This window comes from Augochlora pura, chromosome 4 (assembly GCF_028453695.1).
Source record: "Augochlora pura isolate Apur16 chromosome 4, APUR_v2.2.1, whole genome shotgun sequence".
NCBI lineage: Eukaryota > Metazoa > Arthropoda > Insecta > Hymenoptera > Halictidae > Augochlora > Augochlora pura.
The window spans coordinates 14179690-14204059 of record NC_135775.1 but is presented as its reverse complement, the minus strand read 5'-3'; the positions used below and the strand labels follow the sequence as shown (position 1 = coordinate 14204059).

The window sequence follows — 24370 nt, the reverse complement described above, 5'->3', positions numbered from 1 at the left end:
AAATAAAGCTATTGTAAACAGTCTTTAAACTTGTATTTGCATTCGAATTCATTAAATTTATTCTACCTGTGGAATGGTGTTTACCTATAAGAGACAAAGGTAGGTTTATCTTATTTTAAAGATTTATTTATGAAACGTTCATTTTTACACGAACAATGAGTACTTAGCTGATTGAAATGTCCTATGTATTTTTCATACAACCAGAGTTCTAGCATAGTAAACACTACTTTGGATCCCTATAAAGAAACTGTCTTACTTCCTAATGCAAAATGTTTTGCTATATATTGTACCAATAATGATAATGATGACATCATGTGTTGCAATAATGACAAATACAATATAACAGGATCAGAATGAGAAACTAAAGCTCTTTTTTATATTCTTACTAGTACTTATAGAAGATCTGTTCTGTCTTTTATTACGATTATTGTTTTGCGATCGGTTTCCTTTCAATTTATATAATATATATATATCTTGACTTTATAAATAAGGATTAAAATAATAAAGAAACTTCCAATGAATTGAAAGAAAAAGTAAATAATTATACCGATTATTTTAGTAAACTAATGCAGTCTTTGTGTTTACAAGAAGCTATGGACCAAATTCAAAAACTACCAATATATTGAAAACAAATGATAACATTTTGCATTGATTTAAAAGAGCTCGAAAATCTATGCACCTATCGTAGGGATGAACTTGTACACTTTTTGTGGAGTACAACATAATACATAGTCTGGAATGAAAATGCTCCATCCAGGATCGTTATGAATGATAATTAATAATAATAATTGTAGTAATAGTAGCAATATATGGTATGTATGGGAGTTACATATTATTTAAGCACGCTCGCCACGGATTCGTCGAGCAAGCTGAATATCCTTGGGCATGATTGTTACACGCTTGGCATGGATAGCGCATAGATTGGTGTCTTCAAAGAGACCAACCAAGTACGCTTCCGACGCTTCCTGTAAAGCTCCAATCGCAGCACTCTGGAAACGCAAATCGGTCTTGAAATCTTGTGCGATTTCACGAACCAATCGCTGGAAAGGTAACTTTCTGATCAGCAACTCGGTAGATTTCTGGTATCTTCGGATTTCTCGAAGAGCCACAGTACCAGGTCTAAAAATTGCATATTGCATTTTTAGTATTTTAAAATTTTCTTTTCACAGTAATGCAATGGTTATTGGTAATCTATTGCAATTTACATTGAATACCTGACTTACCTATATCGATGAGGTTTCTTTACACCACCAGTAGAAGGAGCACTTTTACGAGCTGCTTTTGTAGCTAACTGCTTACGAGGTGCTTTACCTCCAGTTGATTTACGAGCTGTCTGCTTAGTACGTGCCATTTTTTAAACTGTAACAATGTTAAAAGTGACTTACAAATTATTTACAATGTAGATAAAATATTATTTATTAGACATTTATTTACTCAAAGTTATATTTTCGCGAAAATTCCGTTAAAGTATAAACAACAATTTCAAAATATATCCATTTAATTACTCATGTGCTTTCAAACTTTACGAACTCGATTTTTTCGAAAACAAAATATACACGAAAATATTGTTTTATGTAAATTATACACGATTATATATAATCAATTCATTCACAAGTAATTATCCCTATTTTCGTAAATAATGACACCATGTGCGTATGTTGGGAACAACCGTGTTATCATTTAAACGAAGCGGCAGAAACATAACAACACAGTGGGAACGACGCGGGAAAACTACTTCGAAGATCACATTTCGGAGTTCGAAATGGAATTGTGGAGTGGAGTGTGAAACAAGTTTTCGAATGGGGGAAAGGGTAGGCCAGTGGTGGAGGAATAGTAGTGGGGGTACGATCCGTTGCTATTCGTACGAAGGAACCGCGCACCGAGGAACGCTGCGCATTGCGCAATGTACAAACTTTCGTTCCTTCTGCATCGACGCGAAAAAAAAGCCATGCTAACATGAAAAATGTATGATTCGAATTTGCGGGGTTCTCGTATCCGTTGATTGTTGTTTCATCGAAGAAAACAAACGATTGGTAAACAGAGCTGAATCAATGACACTGGTAGTGAAGCAAGCGGCGAGCATCGGCCGTGAGAGAGAGAGACTCGTAAACGATTCCCTCCACGAACGTCAATTGCAAAATGGAGGCAACACGACAGTACGTCGCGTTCCGATGTGAAAACTTCAATTTCTTAACACTTTTTATTCGTCCCGATGCAACACTACACTCGCCGCGTGCTTGCTGGCACTGCTACTTACACGTGACCAATTGTGATATAGAATTTCAACGAGTTTACGTACCGCTCAAATGAAAAATTTCACGAGAAGCGAGAGCTAACACTATCTGTTTCCTTGTACTCCGATGGCAGTGGACGCTCTCCCGAGTCACGACTCCCTTGTCCCTACCCCCTAGAAATTAAATCGCGAGAGGCACGTAAGCCCGCGGTGCGGTACATCCAATCGGATGTCGGATAGCAGTTCTGCCTCATAGTGTAGGACCTGCGATTGGCTCAGCTTCCTACGCCTAGAAGTCGAACCGAGAAGAACACTGTCAATTGTAATATACACATGATACTGGCCGTCGAGAGCAACCTCGTTTTACTTGTAATAATTGCCTTTTCATCGTTATCGACAACGACACAATCGATATCTGGGTAAATCGGCAAATATTTCAAACAATAATTGAACAAACCGAGCAAAATTTATCCAACTATCATTGCTCGAATTTCTATCTGTTTCGGATGCTTTTACACAGGAATATCACGACTTTGTTCGTGCAATTCTATTAACAATGAAATTGGTTGCTTCGTGGAAAGTTCTAGAAAATATACATCGTCCTAAAATGCAACAAATAACTCTTAGGTCTTGATTGTTTTATTACTATCAGAACTTCACATCCATTGCATGCTGCTATTTATCAAATATACGGTTCGAGTTGATGATGAACTACTGCTTCCAAGATCAAGTATTCGCGTTTCAACTCGGAAATAGTAGACGCCATTGCGTGTCAACGTAAACATTACAGCGTCTGGGTTTACGTTCAATTTTGACAACGCAAATGACGCGGTGTCATTGTCGATTAGACGAACAACTAATTTTATAATTATCACAATTTACTGATTCAAATTAGATTATGATTAAAAGTAGGTTCTATGAAATAGAATGTATACAACTATAACAGGTAAACACATGCATAGATGTTTATATTTATATATGTACGTATATGTGTGCACTTAAGAGTAGTAATTTGTATGTATTAATAGGACTCTTCGATCGTATGCACATTATACTGATAATAATGTAAGGGTACATTTTACTTATGACGCACCATAGAGTAAATTTCCAAGTTCGTAGCATATGTAATTGATATAATTAGTTATGAAATAAACATGATTCATTATTGCGCATTAGTCATAGCGATTCCAAAAACAGCATTTTCGAGAAACCACTTACGGTCGAAATTATAAGTGTATCTCAAGATATCTTCCCCAAATATTTATGAAGGAAAGGTGCACTTTTTGCTACTAAGATAGTTCAATTAAAGTTTATTAAAAATTTCTATACATGAATTTGAAGGTGTAAATTATTATTAGTACTTATCATAATATTATATCTACTAAAATAATAACACATTAAACAAGGCTGTCATACGATCTAATGGACACGAACTTTTAAATTCAAATCAAGTGTGACATGAAATATAAATGCAAAATATTCTGATGCTTTGATAACGCAAATACAGCTAATAACATGAGCCTACGGACGACGCTCGGTACATAATTCTGTAACATTTTAATTTTCTACAGCTTATATTATGAAGTGTTACTTTCTCTACTTGCACAGAAGAAATATTTTACAATTCACTAAAAATGCATTCAATCATTGATTGCAAACTAAGTTTGTTCGGTAACCGAAAATAGTATTAAACATAGGAGAAAAATAGTGAAAGCAGCTAAATTCCTCTGGAAATATACGAATTCTTTGCACGTTTAATTGATTTTGTGTCACCCATTTCACTAGTTATAACATATCAATTATACAAAGTGTTACTATGTGTTAAAAACTACATACTCCGATCTCTGTGCCTCTTTCCTATTCTTCTACCATTAAATCATAAACGTACGTAATTAACTATACTACAAAATATAATATTTATTGATATACTTTATCTCCTGTATCTTATCTTTCAAGGTCTTGGCAGTGTCAATTACAGTAATGATTCATGAAAACAACACAACTGTAATGAATTTGATAGATTGTGAAAACTTTAGAAAATGGGACAACAAAAATGAATTTGATTGTGGGAACAGTTAGATGTTTTGAACAATGAAATGTTTAAGCACGTTCACCACGAATTCGTCTTGCCAACTGAATATCTTTCGGCATGATTGTGACACGTTTCGCGTGAATCGCGCACAAGTTTGTGTCTTCGAACAGCCCAACCAAGTAAGCTTCTGAAGCTTCTTGCAAGGCTCCAATAGCTGCACTCTGGAAACGCAAGTCTGTTTTGAAATCTTGTGCGATTTCACGAACCAAACGTTGGAATGGTAATTTTCTAATCAGCAATTCTGTCGATTTCTGATATCTTCGAATTTCTCTCAGTGCTACAGTTCCAGGCCTAAAATATAAATAATGTGATCAAATTTATGCTGGTACTTTATCGCAATAGCGTACGTTTGTTTAATTAAAAACATTGTTACCTATAACGATGGGGTTTCTTCACTCCACCAGTGGAAGGTGCACTTTTACGTGCAGCTTTGGTCGCAAGCTGTTTTCTGGGGGCTTTACCTCCCGTTGATTTACGAGCAGTTTGCTTGGTACGTGCCATGTCTAGAAAATTCATTAACCATTGATCGTTCTATGTCGACTACATTAGCATTTAATATCCTTAATTGATAAGTGATGAATAATTTCAACAATCGAATTAAGATTCATTCTTTATCGTAAGTGTTAATTGAGCGGTTAAATCAAAATTTTAATTGCGGGAATTTTTAAATGAATAAATTACAAGCAGAGAGAAGTAAATAATCATAGTGGAGACGCAAAAGTTAAAAGCCATACAATATTTCAATGCATTCTACTCATATTTGGACGTAGATCGAATCAATACAATCATACGTAATTTTGGTTGACGTAAAATAAGTTTTAGTTTCCCTCCAAAAGTGGACACAATAAACAAAATGGTGGACAGTGTTCTTGTAACAACGATGTGCTTACGAATTTCGTAGATCACGAAACCTACTCAATTTTTCGTCAAAATGAATGGAATTATTTGCTACTAATGTTATGCAACGTTGAAATTAAGATATTTTGTGTACATCTAAGTCTGAAAAGTTGGTAAACATACCTAATCGGAGTTGTTTTAGGATAAGATCGGCTGGTGTACAAGCTGTTTCGTCCGACGATGTTAACTGATGTTCGACTAATGTTTTTACAGAAACACAGTTTGGCCCTACGAAGGTAGGAGACAGCACTGTGCTCAGATACCCATCACAGGATTGGTCGTTGTTTCGTAACAACGTATGCGATTTGTTAGATTCCTACGAATAGACGCAGTTGATATGGATTTTATAAGTTTATTACGTACATGATTATAATAAAATTCAAAACATAGACCACCTCGATTTTTCTTACCTACACGATGCAGGATCTAATTGAATCACTAATATTTCATCACTTTTAAATAAATGATTACAAAATCTCCCCTTGCTGATATAGCACCAAAAGTTTTAAGTTTGACCATTGGAATTGCACCCTGAAGTTGGCACGTAAAAATTATGCGTTCGCATATTGATTTATGCGTAGTATGTGCATATATGTGTATATATAACGAGAACATTGTATAGACAACCTACAAATGTGTATGACGTAGCAATAATAATGTTTAAAATTGAAAGAGTGCATATTCACTTTTTACATTTTAACAACCCACAAGTATCTCTCACTAGTAGCATGACATCTGCAATCCAAAAACTATGGAAATTAGTATAGTAGATTTAAAAAAACTACAATATTTTCGAATATTCTATTTCCCCAATACGTAAGAATTCTTGAATTACCATGGTTTATTGATCTACCGCTTCCTTTTTTATGAAGTGTACGTGTTGGTTTTATTTAAAATAAAAGTTAATATAAATGCGTACAGAAAACCTAGTAATTAAGAGTTAATTCGTTAACATCATGATACACAAGTTATCAATATAGTTTATTTTCAAATGATCAATTTTATTAATTTACAATATTCATCTTTATAATCCACTACCTAATAATAGCATAAGAAGCAATAATGAACATTCGTCCTACAAATTACGCCATGAGACAATTATTATCTTTGTATCATCGTCGTCGTTATTATTCATATTTTTATATATATATATATATATATATATATTTATATATATATATATTTATATACATTTTTATATATATATATTTATATACATATTTATATATATATATATTTATATATATTTATATACATATTTATATATATATATATTTATATATATATAAATTGTGTGTGTGTAAACTTTCAGTCATCAAGAAAATATCAGAACAAAATTTATTTTACTAACATTCTAACTACTACTACACTAATTTAATTGTTATTTAAAATTGTATTGCCAAAAATACGAGTTGTTAATATTTTCTTTTTTCAGTTGCACACAAATGATGCTTTTTTTCTTTTTTTAGTATTCAATTTGTACTGACATTTATTAGAATTTACTACAATTGTTCGTGACAACAAAAAGTTCTTACTCCATTCTTTCTTTTCTTTTTCTTCCTTTTTTAATTACATTCCATTATGATCATTTCGTCATCGGTATTCAATCAGATATGAAAACTTGTTTGAACATTATGTAAACACTAATATTGATTTGCGAATATTTACGTCGTTTTTGGCAGGACATGAAGATTAAAATGCAAGCCCATATTACTTTTGTACTTTTTGAAAACCATTATTTGGAATGTCAAATTCATGTTGCATGACACCGTGTAAAGCAATAACATTACAAATAAAAGAACCAATTTTTTCCGAAGAGCGATCCATTAGATTATTTAAATTTCTTCTGTTCGATTTAATATCATTGCATTCAAAATGGTAGGAAAAACAGTATGTGCACATATTTTGCAACGCATATAGAACTTGAACATGTAATAATAATCGAAAATCGATATTATAGTATAAAAAGAATTCATGTTAAGATTTATTAGTTTCAGCAATAAAATAAACAAATTATCAGAGAATCGTGATTCGAAGCGCGAGACCTAAAAAAAATGTCTAAAATATTATATGTTTCGGCATTGTATCAAAAAATTTATGTACACAAGCGTTTTAATCTGTACGTATTGGTTTTGTTGTTTACGGAAAGAAAGAAGAGGAAGCAAAGAACCGATCTGGAATTTAGCATATTGTATGTTACGTACTAAATCGCAAACACAATTATCATTGTTTAATTAAATGATTTTGTAATTCGTTTATAAAATAGTTCCGTTCTTCGGCGCTGATAAGGTACTGCCTGATACTCTAAACAACGAGGTACACTAAACATTTTTTTTTTAATAATTGAATACCAAACATTGTTAACTCTACAATATAAGGTTTACCGTTCGACCTGATCACGCAGAGCAATCTATCGTTACTTGTACAATTTCTAAATGAATACGAGTACGAATACAAATACGATTAAGATTACGAATAGCTGAATACTTGGTACAATTACAAATTACAAGTGTGAAAACTATGCCTAATAATATTTTGAACGATTACACGCATGTTTAACCCGTAATTATTCTAAATCACACTCATAATTTGCTAATATATTAACTATTATTTAATAAGGAATTGAAACATCGCGTCATGTTGGATGATCTGTTTTGTTTACATCGAAGAATGTACAAATGAACAATAATTCGATATCTTTCCTTTCTTTTTTCAAGTCGAACAGGAAATCCATTTGACTTTATAAAAATTGATTCATAACACGAAACGCTCTATTAAAATTCTATGTTGTACAAATTGCTTGGTATACGATTAATAATACTACGCAGTCATCATATTAAAATTATGTTGCTGGTTGTTTTTATACTTCCACCGATAAATTCTTTTTAACTGGCAGCACCTTTAATTTCAATTCAATTTAATTGAAATATTGCAATTTCACTTTTTTCTCGTACGTTGCAGAGACGGTTGTATTCTTTTTCTTAGATGCGTCAATTAATCTGTTAAACTGGGTCGTTTGCGGGATATGAATGACATTATCGATTCTTATTTCCTTATAAAAATCTGGTAAAATCCGTCTCTGGTAAACTCTGGCGTACTTCGATTCGAACAATTTCTAGGTACATATAAAATATTCAAATCCATAGAAAATTAGTAATGATACATGAGCTCGGAATACATAGAATCACAATTATTGTATAAAATGCATATACAGAAGTAACCACAACCAGAACAATCGTAGATATTCATAAAACTTTTTTTTTATAGTCTATCATTATTATCTTGCAAATATTGTTTCAATTATTTGCTATCGTTCATGTCAGGGTGACCACAAACGCTCGCATTTTTTAATTTTTTGATTCACTTTTCCGCAACCTATTTATGTGTAAATTAACAATTCGTTCAAGATAACACCATCAATAATTTGTTCTTACAGCAAACGATGGTTAACTTATGTTTGAATTTCAGAAGGCTTTTTTAAACTGCAGCTATTAGGATCACCCTGCAGAAATGTTGTACGAGCGACATTTGCACCCTTTGATGTTAAAATGTTCTATTTTCTTTTACACTCTGAACTGTATTTTCGTATTTTTAGAGAACGAGTCATTTCAATTTTCGAAAATATCTTCTCGTTCGTACAACGGTTCGATTTAAGTAAAATATTTATTATCACAATATACATGCTTCACATAATGCGAATATACCTTTGCTTTCTCTGTGTTTTTCTCGAATGTTTCTAGATCTCTTTGCGCTGTAAGAAGAGCAATGTCTATTCGTGACAAGCTTAATCATAGAATTTACAAATATTCTTTCCATTTGCAATGTTTTGAAAATTCATTACTACTGCACTTTAGGCTATGCAAATATTATTGTACCGGAAGACGGTGTTGTAATATTGCAAAAATATTGAAATACTTTAACGGACGCGTATTTCCATGTAATCCTGCATACTTAAACGGCGGAAATCGAATCGGTATCAAGTGTATTTCATTTTTGTATTAAGTGTTAAGGGGTCACTTTACATTTCTTGTTTCACTCAATATAGCAAGATACATTTAATCGGTTGAGTGCATCAATCGGCTACACATTCAGAGTTTAAGATCAACATTTATTTTGTAAATGCACAGGTCGATAATTATTATTGTTTTTTACGAATATTATTTTTTCTAGTGACATGATGAGCCACTGTCTTGAAAGATCAATAAAAACTCCAAGCAATAAAATTAAACAGAGTATAGAAGAAGGTAGCGCCTGAATTAGTTTTAAACCTCCGTCTTTTGTCAGCGATGCAGAATTATTCAGAAACATGAACAGATCACATTCGCTTCTCGCAGAACGTAACTTTATTACTTTCATAAATTTCTTGAGAATGGCACTGTTTACAGATTGTATTCTTTTCGTGCATAACTAATAGTTTTTCCTTCGACTTCTGTACAATGTTTTCTTCACGTTGGCGTTCTTGTAACCGATCAACGTTGAATGATGTAACATTATTTTGACACGACACATTCATGTTAAAATATGAGGATGCAAATGACTGATACGTTCTTCGAGAGAATGCGCACAAAATTGCGATTGTTTTCGGATACAATTGCATCGTTTTAAAAATTGATGAATTCTTCGATTTCCACGGCCTCCTAAAATTCCTGTTAAAATTATGAAACACCGTCGATCGAAGCATGTTAAAATAATGTAAATGAAAAGATTGTTCGCATATACTTTTAGTTCTTTTTTCTTCACCCTTTTTTAATCAAAAGTTGTATGGGCTTGCTGTAATTGATTATAGTGAAACACGCAGATAGTGTTCCCTTTCTGTAGTTTCTATTGTGTTTATTTACCGCTATAATTCAGCCATTCGGGTTACGTGTCGAAGAAATTTTCTTTAACGCGTGACTGCGAAATCGAAAGTTTGCAGCCTTGTTTGTCTTCTTGTATGTAAAATAGTTGAATCTTTGTAGATACTGACATACCGAATTATAAGATCTAAGTAGAGAAATTGTTAATTACACAATCACAGTTGTACAGCCATTTGCTACCTCGTATTTAATACAAAAATGCTTAGATATCAGTACCGTAGAACTCGAACTTTCCTTTTTTTCTTTCCTTTTTCATTCGTGTCTGTGTTGTATTGTAGTTTTCTGAATGCGTATGCATGTGTATCTTCTGTATGTTATGTTGATTTCAGTCTGATTAAGAATGCGTATTATCACAAAAGCGAAAATAGAGAGATTCTACTACGACAATCGAAGGAGATATGCCAATTAAAGCTCGTGTAGTCTAAAATACACACGAGTTTACGATCTAAGCAGTTTTGTTACACTATAGTGGACAATAATACGAATAATTCGAAAGCGTACGTTCACATAATAATCGCATTAAAATGAGACACGTGAAAAAAATCGAATCATTCTCAACAATGTGTCCGCGTTTGCAGAAGAAAATGAAACAATGCAATATAAGTAAAGTAGTTTGAAAGTATTATAAAAGACGGTGAACAAGCAATAAAGGATAGTAATAGTTGTAGTCGTAGTAATAGCAGTAACAGTAGTAGCAATAGCGAAAGTAGTACTAACAATCGAAGAGAAATAAAAAAAAACAAAGGCATTTACTATTTTCCGGATCGCAAATAGCAATCATTGTTGCAAACAAGAACACATTCTAGGTTGAATAAAACCAATTTTGTTGTTTTTCAATAGACAGAGTGTTCCTGTCGTCGGAATTCGCACTGCTACTAACTATTTAAATAACAAATGCATTTAGTCATATATCAAAACTACAAGTGATTAAAGGTGATACGTGGTTTTATAGCAAGTATCTTTAGTTATAAATTGTAATATAAATGTTCAGCAAATTTGTTTTTAGATATTACATATTACTAGATTACGTAATTTATTTATTGTACAGTAATCTAATGATTATGTGTATGAGTTTTTGCCATCTGAAGTGTGCAGATAATTCTTCCTTGACGTTAAGGAACCCTTCGTCTTCCTTCATTTTTTGTATCGTCTTTAATTCTCTCTCTCTCTCTCTCTCTCTCTCTCTCTCTCTATTTGCTATACATACAGACACGCACACACACACGCACACACATTCTTCTACATTTTTTCTCTTTCGTGCTCATCTATTCTCTCTCTCTCTCTCTCGCTTTCCATCTCTCTTTGATCACGAATACGCACAAAAAAACGAAGCAACAGGCAATCTCTGTAACGTTCAACTAGTGCATAAACAATCACTTGTAACATGGTTCTTCTGGCTCTAATAATGGTCAACACAGGAGAAGAATCATTCGCACAAAACAGAGCATGTAATGTTTTGTATTTATATTATTGTAACTTGTCAAAAATATATTGTTTAATTTGATCTGCCCTATTGTTGGTTTATTTGTGCAGTGTTCAAAGAAACGATACAATACATTGATCTTCTAGAATAAAAAGATCGTTCGATTTACAAAATCTATAATTCGCGGAACAATTATTTGTCGTAAAATTAACATAGCAATTTTAAGCAGTGAATTGAGATAAGAACCAAAGAAACTTTTAGAAAATCCTGGTTTCGAACAATCCGTTTAATATTTATGAATTGTTTTAAAAAAAAACATAGCATATGAGATGTTCGATTGTGTTTGGAATAAAAATAATCACTGAAACCAACAACTGGAGCAGTATTATATAAATATTCAACTGTATGTTTTTTCTTTAGTACAGAATATTTGCTAATTAATTTATTTTGTTACTCTCCTATTACCCTATTTTGTAGCTAAATTTGTTGCTTTCACAATAATTTATGTTCTTAATAATTATTATTTTTAATCGTGTTATCGTTATAAGTAAAATAGTATATATGTATATATATTTATATACATATATATTGTAATTGTTTATAATATTCAATATTATATTATTAAGAAATATCTTTCCTAGATTTTCACGGAGCTCTTCGTAATCATAGCGTATCTTTCACGGGTTTGATGAAAAAAATAAGAATGAAATACTTCTGTCGATTTTCCTCTCTCATTATGAGTTGACTATCATCAGTTCAATCCCTTGCAGAGACACAAAGTAGATTTCTTTGATTCTAAATCACGGAACGATCATCACGGTCATCGTTCTTAAACTTTTTACTATCATTTACATTAAATTCAAAAGCAGTCGTATGATTACGCAGACTCCGTGAAGACAGCATTCTTTACAAGTACTTTATTACCGATCTAGTGTATTAATAATTGTTCAATCATCTACTATTTTCCTTTTCTATTAGAAGAATGTTGTGAGAATTCGCAAGATTTTGTTGTTGTATTGTAAGAGTAACAATATAACGCGTCTACATACAATATCATCGACACGATGTAAAAGGAATTGGGTTATAAGAATAGTATTTAATATAAAATATATTCGAAGAATGCGACGATAAATACATACATTGTTTATTTTTTCAATCTGATGTATCGTTATTGTACTTATAAAGAATGCATTTAAAACACAATTGAAAAATGCATTGTTATAGCGCTAAATTGATTAAATTCTAAATAGTACTTTGAAAATGATATCATAGTACACGCGATCTGGGACGAAAATGAAAATATCTTGTTTGTTTGCTCGTTAGACGCGAGGCGGAATATAATATAATTTGTATTTGTAACAATATCTCTTCCGCGCTCATTCTGGTTCGTCCATCACCATCGTTCTTATTTTTTCTCAATCTCCGTTCAAACCTTCTGTACTCGATACGAGGATCGCTTATACCATGATATATAAATTGTATTATCTTTTTTAGTAACATCTATTATATTTTAATATTAATAATCTGTAATAAAAACGGACCTAATAAAGATATTTATTTCATTTTTTGGCCTCACTTTTGATACTAAACTATGATGGTAATTGAAGAAAAAAATAAACAACAATCAGTTTCATTTGTTGAATGTTAAATAATTAAATAATTAAGTAAAGTTTGCTATAATACCCTTTCTTTTCTCTCGTTCTAGTGAAATTTGCATGCCGTGATTTTTTCTTCTCTTTCATTTTCATTTGTATTCGCATTCGGAATAAACGTCCGCCTTCGACGAGATTTGTCACTTGTATGAAAAGAATTAGAGCTAGCCATTAAAAAATATATATATTTATATATTTATATACTTGTTCTTCGACGTGTAATTTGTGCAGGGTATTATACATTTAAAATAATTTTAATTATACTGTAAATATTAAATAATAGTCTTTAAAAATTGGTTATTGTAACATTGTATGTCTATGAGGAAAAAATTTGATAATGTTGTCCTATCTATTCTAGTTATTTATACTTTTTTAGGCAATATTTTACCTTTCTTATCGTGAATGTATAGTCACTTTTTTTAGTAATAGCAATTACCAGCTACATATTCAAAATAAAAATATTTATAGAGCCGGTATGCAAACGCATTTCTTGCGTTTTATTGAAAAAGCTAATTGGCATGCGCCATTAGTTGCATGCCCCGTTGAGCTGTAACACGTATGTCACATATCACATGTATACGCGTGTATATAGATATACGTACAAATATAAATGTACACGCAAATACAAATGTGTGTGTGTGTGTGTGTGTGTGTGTGTGTGTGTGTGTGTGTGTGTGGTGCGTGCGCGCACGTGTCGTGTTTATGTGTGTTTTATTGTTGGTATCATATATGATTTACGTCATCGTTCTTTTGATTAAATTGAAAAATCCTAAATATTCATAATTATCTTACATCTAAAATGTAAAAACTTACAACACAAACATTGAGTTAAATTTAGTTTAGTAAATGTATTTTCGTCGTAAATAGCATTCTTTCATTATTATCACACACTATTTAATTTAGTGTTTCAATTTCATTGATAAGTATATGTAATGCAATTGTATATATCAAGCATACTAAAACATTTAAAAAGTAAATCCGTACTACATATACGGAGAAAGCATGAAATGTATAGTAAACTACTACGTATTATAACCAAAATATTATTAACTACGAAAAGTAAGGAAAGCATATTTATATACAAATTTGTTAACTACTATATCATATCATTCAACGTATCTAAAGTATAAAAAAATTTGTTTTCTGTGAATTATAGTTTAAGTATGTTTTATAGCAATTATAAAAAGTGAAAAAATACCTATGCATATCTAAGGAAAAGAAAATAAAAGAATTAAGAAAAATTATAAGAATGTCAGAAGCTCGAAATAACACATCTAACATGTCTCATTTACATCGAACCAATGTTATCGTTGAATGTATTATTTTCTCACTCGTCTTTTCGAATATCTCAATTTCAGCGACGTTATAAAAACGAGCAATTTTATTATGTTATATAAAAAACCTAAAAATCATATAGTCTTAGAGTAAGAGATATCATCAATACTACTTTCTCAACCAAAGATATAAAATTTGTTAATACTTGTTTGCGTCATTATCATCAGTACGAGTCAATTGAAAAATCCTATTTAAATATAGTTTTAAATACAATAGAAATATCATTTGACGTGACATACGTTTAACAGCTCAGTAGCAATCGAAGAAAATCGTCCCGTAAACATTATGTATGGGACAGTGTTACTTTTTGTTGCGTTTAATCGTGATATTACAATTCTCATTAAACAAATATATACTTTAGAGGTCCCAAAACTTTGTCCGTCATTATTCCGATTATAACATTTTCATTTTCGCTTTACATACTGTGTAACTGAGTACACGTATCTGGTTTTGTAAATGCTAACTATCTCAGCTAGCACCCTGGCTAATAAATGTACTTTGAATTATATATTAAATAATAAAGTATTATTTTCCATTTCCAAGATCTCGATAATATTCGTTTTTCTTAATACAAAGGATGTGACGTCAGAATCTTTGTAGACAAGCTATATAGCAGGTAATGACTGTTGACACAAGTAGTATGACAAATAGAGACTACGTTCACGAAGTCTTATATCACATCCGTATTAACTTTGGCGATAGTCAAATTATAATATTGCTGTAATTTGTTTCCTCTCTCTCCTCTATTGCAGTCATGCTTCTATACCGCAGTGAAGAATTCTTCAAAATTCTTTTACAATATATGTATATCACCATCGTGTTGGTTTCAAAGTACTGATTTCCATGTCAAATTTTCCTAACGTTCCTCTCTCGCATCGGAGCATCGAGAATATAATATTTGTCCTTGTTACTGAGATACTGCGGTAATTATAACAACGGGGAGTTCTAACAAAGTATTTCAGACCTAACTTGTGGAGACAACCGGAGTCTGGCAGTACGGGCACTCTCGTTGATTTGGAGCGCACGTCGAGCAGACCACGTAGTGGTTACAGGGTGAGAGGGTAACAGTGCGATTTTGTTCCTCGCAAACCATGCACTTTGATGCCGTTTCTCTGTACAGCACCTGTAACGGCAACGACTCAGCTACCTATACTGTTTCCATTAATCGATCTAGTCGCAAATATTAATTATTCTATTACAAATTCTTGATAATTTCAAATATTTCCAATTATCTTAAGAAAACATATATATATATAATAAATCCACGTGCAATATGGTTCAAAAAATCCTACTGCCTCCGTATAACACGTTACTTGAATCGAGTATAAAGACTACATTTATTGTTAGATACTATATATATATATACACAATCTTCGGAAGTCATTTTTCCATTACGTTATATGACAACGATAGCAACTTTTTTATCATGTTGTACGGAGGCCTACTATATTTATGTTTAAAGAAAATAAAAATAAAGAAATAGTAACAGTAATAGTGGCAATAATAATAGTAGTACTAATGGCAGCAAAAGTAAAGATAGTAGTAGCAATAGTGGAAATAGTAGTAATAACAGTAGCAGTAATAGTTGTAGTAATAACAGTAGTAGAAATAAACTTCTCGCATCCTTTTCAATAAACTAATAATTAATTGGGGATCGCTTGTTATACCAACTGTTTAAACCGGCGTGACAACTTTGCTTTACCTTTTCCACCTCTTCAAGATCCGAACGGAGCTGTGATTGAATCGTCTTTAATGCAGCTATCGACAATGTTCTAAGTTCACATGTTCTTGTCAATGTATGAAGGTAAGGACCACCACCGCTGGATGCTTCGTTCTCCGCCGTTAAAGCTTTCACTTTCAATAGGGCCTGTCGATATTTTACGTTTTTAATATGTTTATAAATACAAGTTACTTGAGAATAATTACGACATATAGTAATTAATGATCAATTAAAGATATCGAGAAATTAAAATTATTAAATTTTAATTGTACTAGGAATTTTAGAAATCTGAAATTGGTCATTTTGAACACTCTCATAATACCAATGTTAAAAGATGATACATACTTCATCTCTCTGCTGTTCAGCGATTCTTGCTCTACTTGTAGCTTCCTCGGTTTCTAATTGCCAAGCCGCACAAGCTGCTCTAGCTTGGTTAATTCGTTCCTCCCATGTCGCTAACTGAGCGCGGCTCGATGTTAATTCTTCTCTAAGCCTTTGTACCTGCGAAAAATGATTTTAACCATAAATTGACTATTCTACATGTCGATTTTTCGAATAGAACGGTGGCATTCGATTTAAAAAACTGGGGGATCGTCTAACCTCGGACAAAGATCCTGTATTACTAGGACTGATGGAAAATGCATTAACCAACGGAGATGCTGGGAGAGGTTGTGTACGAGATGGAGACATTCCTTGATTCGTAAAATCAAATAAGCTACTATTAAATCCACTAAGTTTAGAAGCTGAACTGCTAAGTTGTGAGATATGATTGCTAAATGGATCTGATACTTGATTCATAAATGGCATAGTCTGAAATCAATTGAAAAAAAAAAATAAATAACAAGTTCGAAATAACTTTTAGCGATAACTTTTTAATTCGTACAAAGTTTTCATTTACCGATTCCATAGAATCTTGATGAGAAAACCTGGACCCAGTAAGAAAACTTGCTGAATGTAATTGCTGAAGTGGGCTGGATGTAGACGGTGAAAAATTGGTAGGAAACGAACGATCAGCCATTCCAGGAATATTTACTGGAGCCGAGCTCCCCAATAATCCAGAACTTGCTAGGCCTGCTGATATTGAATTGCTAATTGGTGAATTAGTATCCCTATGAATTGATTCAACTAAATTTAAAGGATCATCTAAATGCAACTCGTCTAATGCATTCCCTGAAAGTCCAAGGCAAATTAATTACACACATCAAAAAGTAGAAAGGAAAAATGTCAGAAAGAAAGGGGAAGAAAAAAAGAAAGAAAGACCTAGCCAATCATTCTGAATAAAAAAGACTTACCTACTACAGATTCAACGGTATCATTTGGATAAAATGAACTTGAAAGTGGTGATACGGTAGTTGCTAAAGAATGACTGCCCAAGGTTCCATTTAAACTATAAGCAATGTACAAACTTTGTTTTTGCTGAGCCTTCTCAGCCTTTGTTAATAAGGGATCGCTATCTATAGCAACCATTTGTTTACGAATTTCGCCCTGTTTAACAATATTAAACTCAGTATTAAACTGTTCTCAGCAGTTTAAAATATCAATAACATTATATTGTGTAGAAAGTCAAACTTACAACCTGGAGAAGTGAACTAGGATTGTAGAGTATGCTTAACTTATGTTGATTTGAAGTATTTACAGCAGTATTGGAATTTGAATTATGAAGTTGAGCACCAGGAGCTTTACTGTGTGAACTGTTGCTGCCAATGCTACTGGTACTTGCTGACTCTGATACTTCACCGCTTCCATTCTACAAATGAAACTTTCAATAAGCGCTTAAGTTCAATGAATTACCTTCGCGGTAATATAACAAGGTCTACAAACTTACGCTGCTATCGCTAAGTGGTTTATCTTTTTCATGACAGCGCTTGTCAGGTGGAAGCGCATTACTGAGAATATCTGCCAGATTAGTGCCACAATCTATAGGTACCGCCATGTCCCTCGCCAGGCTCATTTCTTCTGTTGGCAACACTGCTCCATCAGCACACCATACCAACGTCCCAATATATCAATTTTGAGAAGCAATTTTGAATTCTAAGTTTATCATGTACGAAACGCCTACATCTATTAGATACAATCCGCAAGACTACTAAACGCCAAAATGTTTTTATTTTTGCTTTTCTAATAGAAGCGGACTGGTCAGTTAGTAAATCATAAGAAGGTACTTTAGCTGCTGCTTTCGCTCTGTAAGGGCATGCTGTTTTCTTGAACTATCAAACGATATTTTTACGTATATGGAGTGTATTCTTGAAGATTAATCTTAAAAAATACACCCCACAAGTTCAATTACTTGAACGGAATTAAAAACATTTCATATCTGCAGTCACCTTTTATACAGCAGCTGAAACCAGTGTGCCATTGCAGAGTGAGACTGCTTACGAAGCGATTAGCTGTTCCATAAGCGGCCAAAGCCAAAAGAAATGTGAAAAGAACTTTTTCAACTTACTAAGATAATAATAAGTGTTTTACGTACGATTTATGAGGGTACACTCACGGTCGACATGTGCGAATGCACAAAAGACTCCGCGTGGACAGTAACCAGCCTGCTGTACATCATTGCATTTTGTAGATTTGTATATTTCAGGATGAAACTGCTGTTCCGTACGTGTATGACAGTACGTACAAGCGTCTCCCTGTTCGCAATTACCTGGTTCACCCCATTCTTCTCCATGTTTTACATTTGGACACGGTGTTGACCTACAACAATGACTACTCAGCAACTATTCTAACAATTTCTTAAGAATATGTAGCAATTACTTACCGATATTTATATTTACGGGGACTACGTCTTTTATCTTTGCTATTGTGATATTGCGGGCAAGCATAACCCTGACGACAAAGTCTTGGTGGACGTTTGCATGGTTCTGTTTTATAGTTACTGAGTACATAATTTGTATCCTGCCACTTGGGATCTTCGTTCATTAAATTCCTTTCTTTATCCAATATATTTGGTCCATTCGATGACGAATTGGGATCTGAATCAGGATTTTCCAGCGCCTGTATTTCTTTGATGTCATAAACAGGTGGACGAAGATCATGATTGCCATGTGCAAAGGCACAATGAGGTCCATTCTTGACACAGAATCCACGTGTGTCCGTATCATGGACACACATGCAAGTCTTGTAATAGCGAAGGTGATAACGTCTTTCTGTGTCTCCAGCAGTGCGGTGAAGAAATGGACATCTGTTAAACAAACAGGACATATTATAGAAACTAACTGAAGAATATTGCAAACTTTATTATTAACTAGTATCAGAGACATGAATCGATATAAGTTAAAAAATACACTAAAGATAGTGCAAGTTGCAACTTAACTTAGAAATATAATGTTACATTACATAAACGAAAATGGTTACTGATTTATAAAAACACGTATTACAATATTTTGGTGCTCATTTAAATTAGAAACTAGAGATAGTGCATGTATTTTAGAGGGAAAATTAATTATGATTATCCCTCTAAAATTTTCGAATCTATTTCTAAATACTAAAGTAAAACTTAAAAATCAATGGCTGTCAATGAAACAAAAATTCTATTTCACAAAATACAATTTCTAACACTAATTTTAATTAAATAATACACAATTAGAGTCAGAAGCATTAATTATCATAATTAAGATTACACTTACTATCTCCATTTCTTGAATTAAAATACAAAAACACTTTGATAGTAGCTCTGAATTATGTTTGATGAAGAGTAGTAATCAGTTCATGTCTATCGTGAAAAGTCGTTAAAAAACTTAACGTAAGCTTTTACCACGCGTCGAAGATAATAATGCTCGATCGCGAACAAACAGAAACTGCTCATTTTCTTCATATTTTTAAACTTTCATTTTTTCTACGTTTCTATCCGAAAGATGCATTAAACAAATAATTTATGAATCAATAGCAAATCACGGTAAAAAAAAATTTTTCATTCATCTTGTCGAAAATTCCTTTCCCGTAATTTTTGTTGATTTTATACAACCTTCTCATTTGCTCACTACTATGCTCAATTCCGATTTCAACAAACAATTAGTTATTTACAAAAGTCTGCTCGACCATCGAAGAATTAATTAATAATGAGATAAATGAAAGAGGTGACCTAAATTCTGTGTAAAATGGTGTATAGATATCTGTAACTAAATAAATCAGAGTCAATAGCCACGATGTCGTAAATGCGGTCATTTCCATAAGTTTTATTTTTATTCCGTATTGCATTCGCTATACAGATAGAAGATATCATTGCAATTAATAAACTAAAGAAATATATCTCAACTTATAGAACACTAAAGTAATTTAAATAGAATACGTGGCAGTGAAAAAATATAAAAGCTTCATTAAAAGTAATAGAGAAATTCTGTCCATGGCTACCGTGGTGCCTATCTACAATGGATGACAACAGGTTAGCAGTCGACGGTAGTTATATTCTATCGCAAGCAATGGCGGTTGCAGCATGTAAGAACACGTTCTCGCGTCAATACAAATATGATTTAGAACAAGTTTCCGTAATTTTATTTTTCAGCTTTCACTCGGATTATTTTAAATAATATTTTACGTAAAACGAGTAATTAGAAGAAAATTAATAAAAAAAGGAAACTGATTCAGGAGAACAAAGTGGGCTTTGACTTTTCCATTTATACGTTGATGTAATTATTTTGATTACATTTTTTTCATTGATCGCACAGAGTTGTAGAAACCACATCAAATTTATTTGTGTATCGTAAACTTTATATTCAAATTCAAAAAATCTATAAATAATTTCGGAAGCTGTTCGTTACGTCAGTTTGCTCAGGTAGTTAACCAATGAATGTCGATTACTATTAAAGTAGAAGAAAAAGAGAAAGGGGTCGATGAATCAAGCAGAAAAAAGACTAACGAACAGCCAGACGAGAGGCAAAATAAAAAGATATATGTCATTTCATACAGCTAGATTCGTTCGTGAACCCTAGCCAGGCTATGCGTAAAGATTACAAAGAATTATGCAATACTTGGATTGAAATTTTATAATGATCACGTTAAATGCGTCCGTGTTTTTACTCATTGTAATTCGAACCGTTTTAACATATTTAGGAATAGGAGAGCTCTACTATCTCAGTGATTCTCCTTTTACGATCATTCACATGCCTACTTGGTTGTGTTTGTTTACCAACACAAGTTGTATAACGTAATGGCGTGCGTGTCGATTGTGTGGTACGTGTGTAACTATGTGTAGATAGATGTATACATGTATATACGAAATTTTCGTTGATTCTACGGTGTATCAGAAACTAATTTACGAAGCAAGCAAAGCGTTATTCGGGGATAGAGTAAACGATCATAGAAGTCTCTGAATAAAATGCATACTATAAACATATAGGCACCTATTGGTTCCATTCTACTTTCCGATTGTATACATATCCGACATGCGAGTGCAGCAATGTTTTCGAAGAGTTCTAGTCTCGCACTCACTCATACAGAGAATGTAGAGAGGCAGGCGTACACGTACGTATGTTTGAAGCATACGCGCACGCGCACGCGCAACCGCTTACAGTCCAGCAGGGAGTTAGGCACGCGTGCGCGCGCGTGTCCTCGAAAGTTACGTCGAAATTGGCCTCCTCTTCGTTACATAGGTTATTCTCGTCGAGACGTTACGTCGTTACGCGTTACCACGCAAATGCATATTACATGTTACAGCACACGCGTGTCAACGACACAAAGAAACTCACCACTACGGACCGCCTGTTTTTCCCTAAACACGCATCGATTAGACGACGAAAGCGGTTCCATTCAGAAAAGAACGCGTTTATGCGCGATTTTGTTCACACGACAAATGCCGCGTTTACCGCTTTACCGAGAGCGGAGAAGCTACACGTCTCTCGACCGTATGAATATTTCTACACATCCGTATACTACACGCATCCAGTAGTTGCGAAGGCGGAACAATGAATAAATGGCGCGCGAGATCAATCGAGCAATGCTCCACATAAAAAGCTAACAAAGTTTAAAGGGGAGTAGATACGGCGAAATAGGAAGAGCCTTAACGTTTTAATGGACGACTGGCAACACGAGAAATCAATGCGTTTAACACGAAAGCTAGACGTAAAGATATCATCGTGTATCCGAGGATGCTCTGCCGATGGAGGGATCCATCGGGAAGAGAAGTTAATCGCAACGGTCAAGACAGATATGTACTCACTCGTCTCCACCTGGACATATGCCGGTGGTCTCGTCGTACTTGGTGCAATAATTATCGGCGCTATAGTTGAAGGTGCGGTCCCTCTTTCTCACCGGTCTGCGCCTCCGCTGGTTCATAAAGTGCCAGTTGAAGCACGTAAAGGGTCGGTGTTGTGTGCATTTGCGCTGTATAAAGAGGGGACATTGTTCGACGCGAAATTCCTTCAAGTATCTGGAATGCGAATCCACAGAGCTACACATTATTTCGTGGCGTTTTTTGACGCGCGCGTTGATGCCGCGCTGCTCGCGGCCCTCCCTCTCTCTTTTTTCCGTTCTCTCTTTCGTGTTTTTTTTTAGTATATTTATTTACATATACATATGTATATATATATTTTTGTGCACGTATGTATATTTATTAATGATACTCTTTTGGTTTGCACTCCACTTTAAATCACGCACTTTTTGGCCTCCAATTTTTCCTATTCTCTCACTTTTTTCACGTAGCACGCGACCGGCCCGGCGGCCGCTTACTTACGTGTAATGATTCGCCTTTTCCGCCTGAGCTGTCAACAAAGGTTTAGAGTCGGACTTCATCTTGGGACAACACACAAGCGAGCAACGCGCGCGCACACACACGGACGTACGGGCGAACGGCACTCTCTCTCGTCTTTCTCGTCGTCCTCGTAGCCGCCGTCGTCGTCGTTGCCGTCGCGTAGTCTGTCGTTTGCCCCTTTTCCCCTCTTAGACAAACCTCTCTACCATCTATCGGACACGGAATGCGGGACGCAGGGCGCGCACGGCGCAATACACATTATATGCGCCTCGTTTCTGTCCAATCCCGGAGCTACTCTCCTGGTCACGTGACTGCTCTTCTTTCAAGGTCATTGATGTTTTGGTTCACTCGCACGTAAACACGCACTCTCCCACCGAAAAATCAGTGTCGCTGGTTCAACAATCAACGAGCAATCCACTCTATCGATTCTAACATATTTTTCTGTGTCTCGTGAAACGTCCGTTCCTATCGTTGCTCTTCTGTCGATGAAAAAAGGGGGAAGCGCGAGCGTCGAAAATGCTACGATCGATTCTGTACACTCGACCCCAATCGAGTTCCGATTCTACGCTATGTTCTCGCCGAAGTTGATTTGGCAACGTGTAACTGCATCTTTTGCAAAAGCTAACTGCTATCTCTTTCCGTGGACTCTGTTTCAATGTATGTATCGTATCCAGAAGTAGTACCAGTTATAGGTATATGCATATGCTTCGTTTTCAGTTACGTATTTTCTTTTCGAGAGTACTTGGTTGTCAATTTATTCTTTGCAAACTCGCCGATTATAAATTTTGTCGTTCGTGTTTTCCGTTACATCTTGTCTGTTGTACGAGTTTTTTGTGATCACGCACGCAATGTGTTTCTATCATGAATGTATAAAATACATTGATACGTAGCTAACTGTATTTTCTCCGGATAATTTGTATTTTTTAATAAAAAAAAAAAAAAGGTAACCTTATTTTACGTGTCGCAGGCTTCGCTGAATGATTACGTACATGATTTCAATAAAACAATACGACTCAATGCACTCTCACTTTCACTTTTACACCATGCTTACTTCAAACTGCTTCACTCCTATGGTCAATGATCTTATGCTGCATTTCACAACTTCAACTTCCTTAACAAAATTTTCTGTACAACTGACACGTTTTTCCTGTTGTTGATGAAGTTTTGTTATCATAAATGTTACGTGTATGAATCGTCTCTTATCGTCTCCTCGCAACGATTTTGATACATATTTAGATACCTGTATTGAGTACGGTCAGCTTCATTGGTTCTTCTCGATGACGATCGTTGAAAATTTGTCCGACCACGTTTCGAGATTTGTAAACCGCGACATGCAACGTTTAACACTGGCTTGTCGCGTACAAGCGATTCACTTTCTTCCCCTTCCTCCTAACCCTACACTCATACAAAACGCAGTAAAACTGCGTTACATACATATCATGTACGATATATATGTACATACATCGTTATTTAGTTG

General features: G+C 34.0%; 3 protein-coding genes across 8 annotated transcripts; all 3 read right to left on the bottom strand.

The window, feature by feature from the left end:
* Positions 1-104: 104 nt before the first annotated feature.
* On the bottom strand, positions 105-2443 carry LOC144469154 (histone H3.3A). Its single transcript, XM_078179114.1, has 3 exons — positions 2300-2443; positions 1224-1359; positions 105-1119 (listed from the first exon to the last, which is right to left on the bottom strand). Exons 2-3 carry the CDS (start codon positions 1349-1351, stop codon positions 837-839), a joined length of 411 nt encoding a protein of 136 aa, XP_078035240.1. The 5' UTR covers positions 1352-1359; positions 2300-2443; the 3' UTR covers positions 105-836.
* A 1085-nt stretch (positions 2444-3528) lies between these two features.
* On the bottom strand, positions 3529-5498 carry LOC144469156 (histone H3.3A). The gene is made up of 3 exons (XM_078179115.1): positions 5346-5498; positions 4699-4828; positions 3529-4616 (listed from the first exon to the last, which is right to left on the bottom strand). The coding sequence occupies exons 2-3, from the start codon at positions 4824-4826 to the stop codon at positions 4334-4336; spliced, it is 411 nt and encodes a 136-aa protein (XP_078035241.1). The 5' UTR covers positions 4827-4828; positions 5346-5498; the 3' UTR covers positions 3529-4333.
* Positions 5499-7293: 1795 nt separating this feature from the next.
* Unk (RING finger protein unk) lies at positions 7294-24269 on the bottom strand. Of its 6 annotated transcripts, none has more exons than XM_078178946.1 (12): positions 22876-24269; positions 22363-22572; positions 18967-19389; positions 18679-18902; positions 18034-18176; positions 17782-17955; positions 17501-17693; positions 17107-17378; positions 16809-17018; positions 16554-16709; positions 16191-16355; positions 7294-15611 (listed from the first exon to the last, which is right to left on the bottom strand). In XM_078178946.1, the coding sequence occupies exons 1-12, from the start codon at positions 22932-22934 to the stop codon at positions 15453-15455; spliced, it is 2388 nt and encodes a 795-aa protein (XP_078035072.1). In that variant the 5' UTR covers positions 22935-24269; the 3' UTR covers positions 7294-15452. The 6 variants fall into 6 exon arrangements, with proteins under 6 accessions (XP_078035072.1, XP_078035074.1, XP_078035075.1 ...); XM_078178948.1 differs by having other exon boundaries at positions 18034-18164; XM_078178949.1 differs by having other exon boundaries at positions 18034-18161.
* Positions 24270-24370: the final 101 nt, after the last annotated feature.

Bases quoted from the DNA above. Each gene is read 5' to 3' on its own strand.
- LOC144469154 (XM_078179114.1), bottom strand. From the start codon at position 1,351: ATGGCACGTACTAAGCAGACAGCTCGTAAATCAACTGGAGGTAAAGCA. The intron at 1,120-1,223 runs GTAAGTCAGGTA...TGCAATTTTTAG, and splicing joins AAGAAACCTCATCGATATAG to ACCTGGTACTGTGGCTCTTC.
- Unk (XM_078178946.1), bottom strand. From the start codon at position 22,934: ATGAAGTCCGACTCTAAACCTTTGTTGACAGCTCAGGCGGAAAAGGCG. The intron at 19,390-22,362 runs GTGAGTACATAT...TTTGTTTAACAG, and splicing joins ATATGTCCAGGTGGAGACGA to ATGTCCATTTCTTCACCGCA. The intron at 17,019-17,106 runs GTAAATGAAAAC...AATTGATTTCAG, and splicing joins ATCAAGATTCTATGGAATCG to ACTATGCCATTTATGAATCA.
- LOC144469156 (XM_078179115.1), bottom strand. From the start codon at position 4,826: ATGGCACGTACCAAGCAAACTGCTCGTAAATCAACGGGAGGTAAAGCC. The intron at 4,617-4,698 runs GTAACAATGTTT...TTTATATTTTAG, and splicing joins AAGAAACCCCATCGTTATAG to GCCTGGAACTGTAGCACTGA.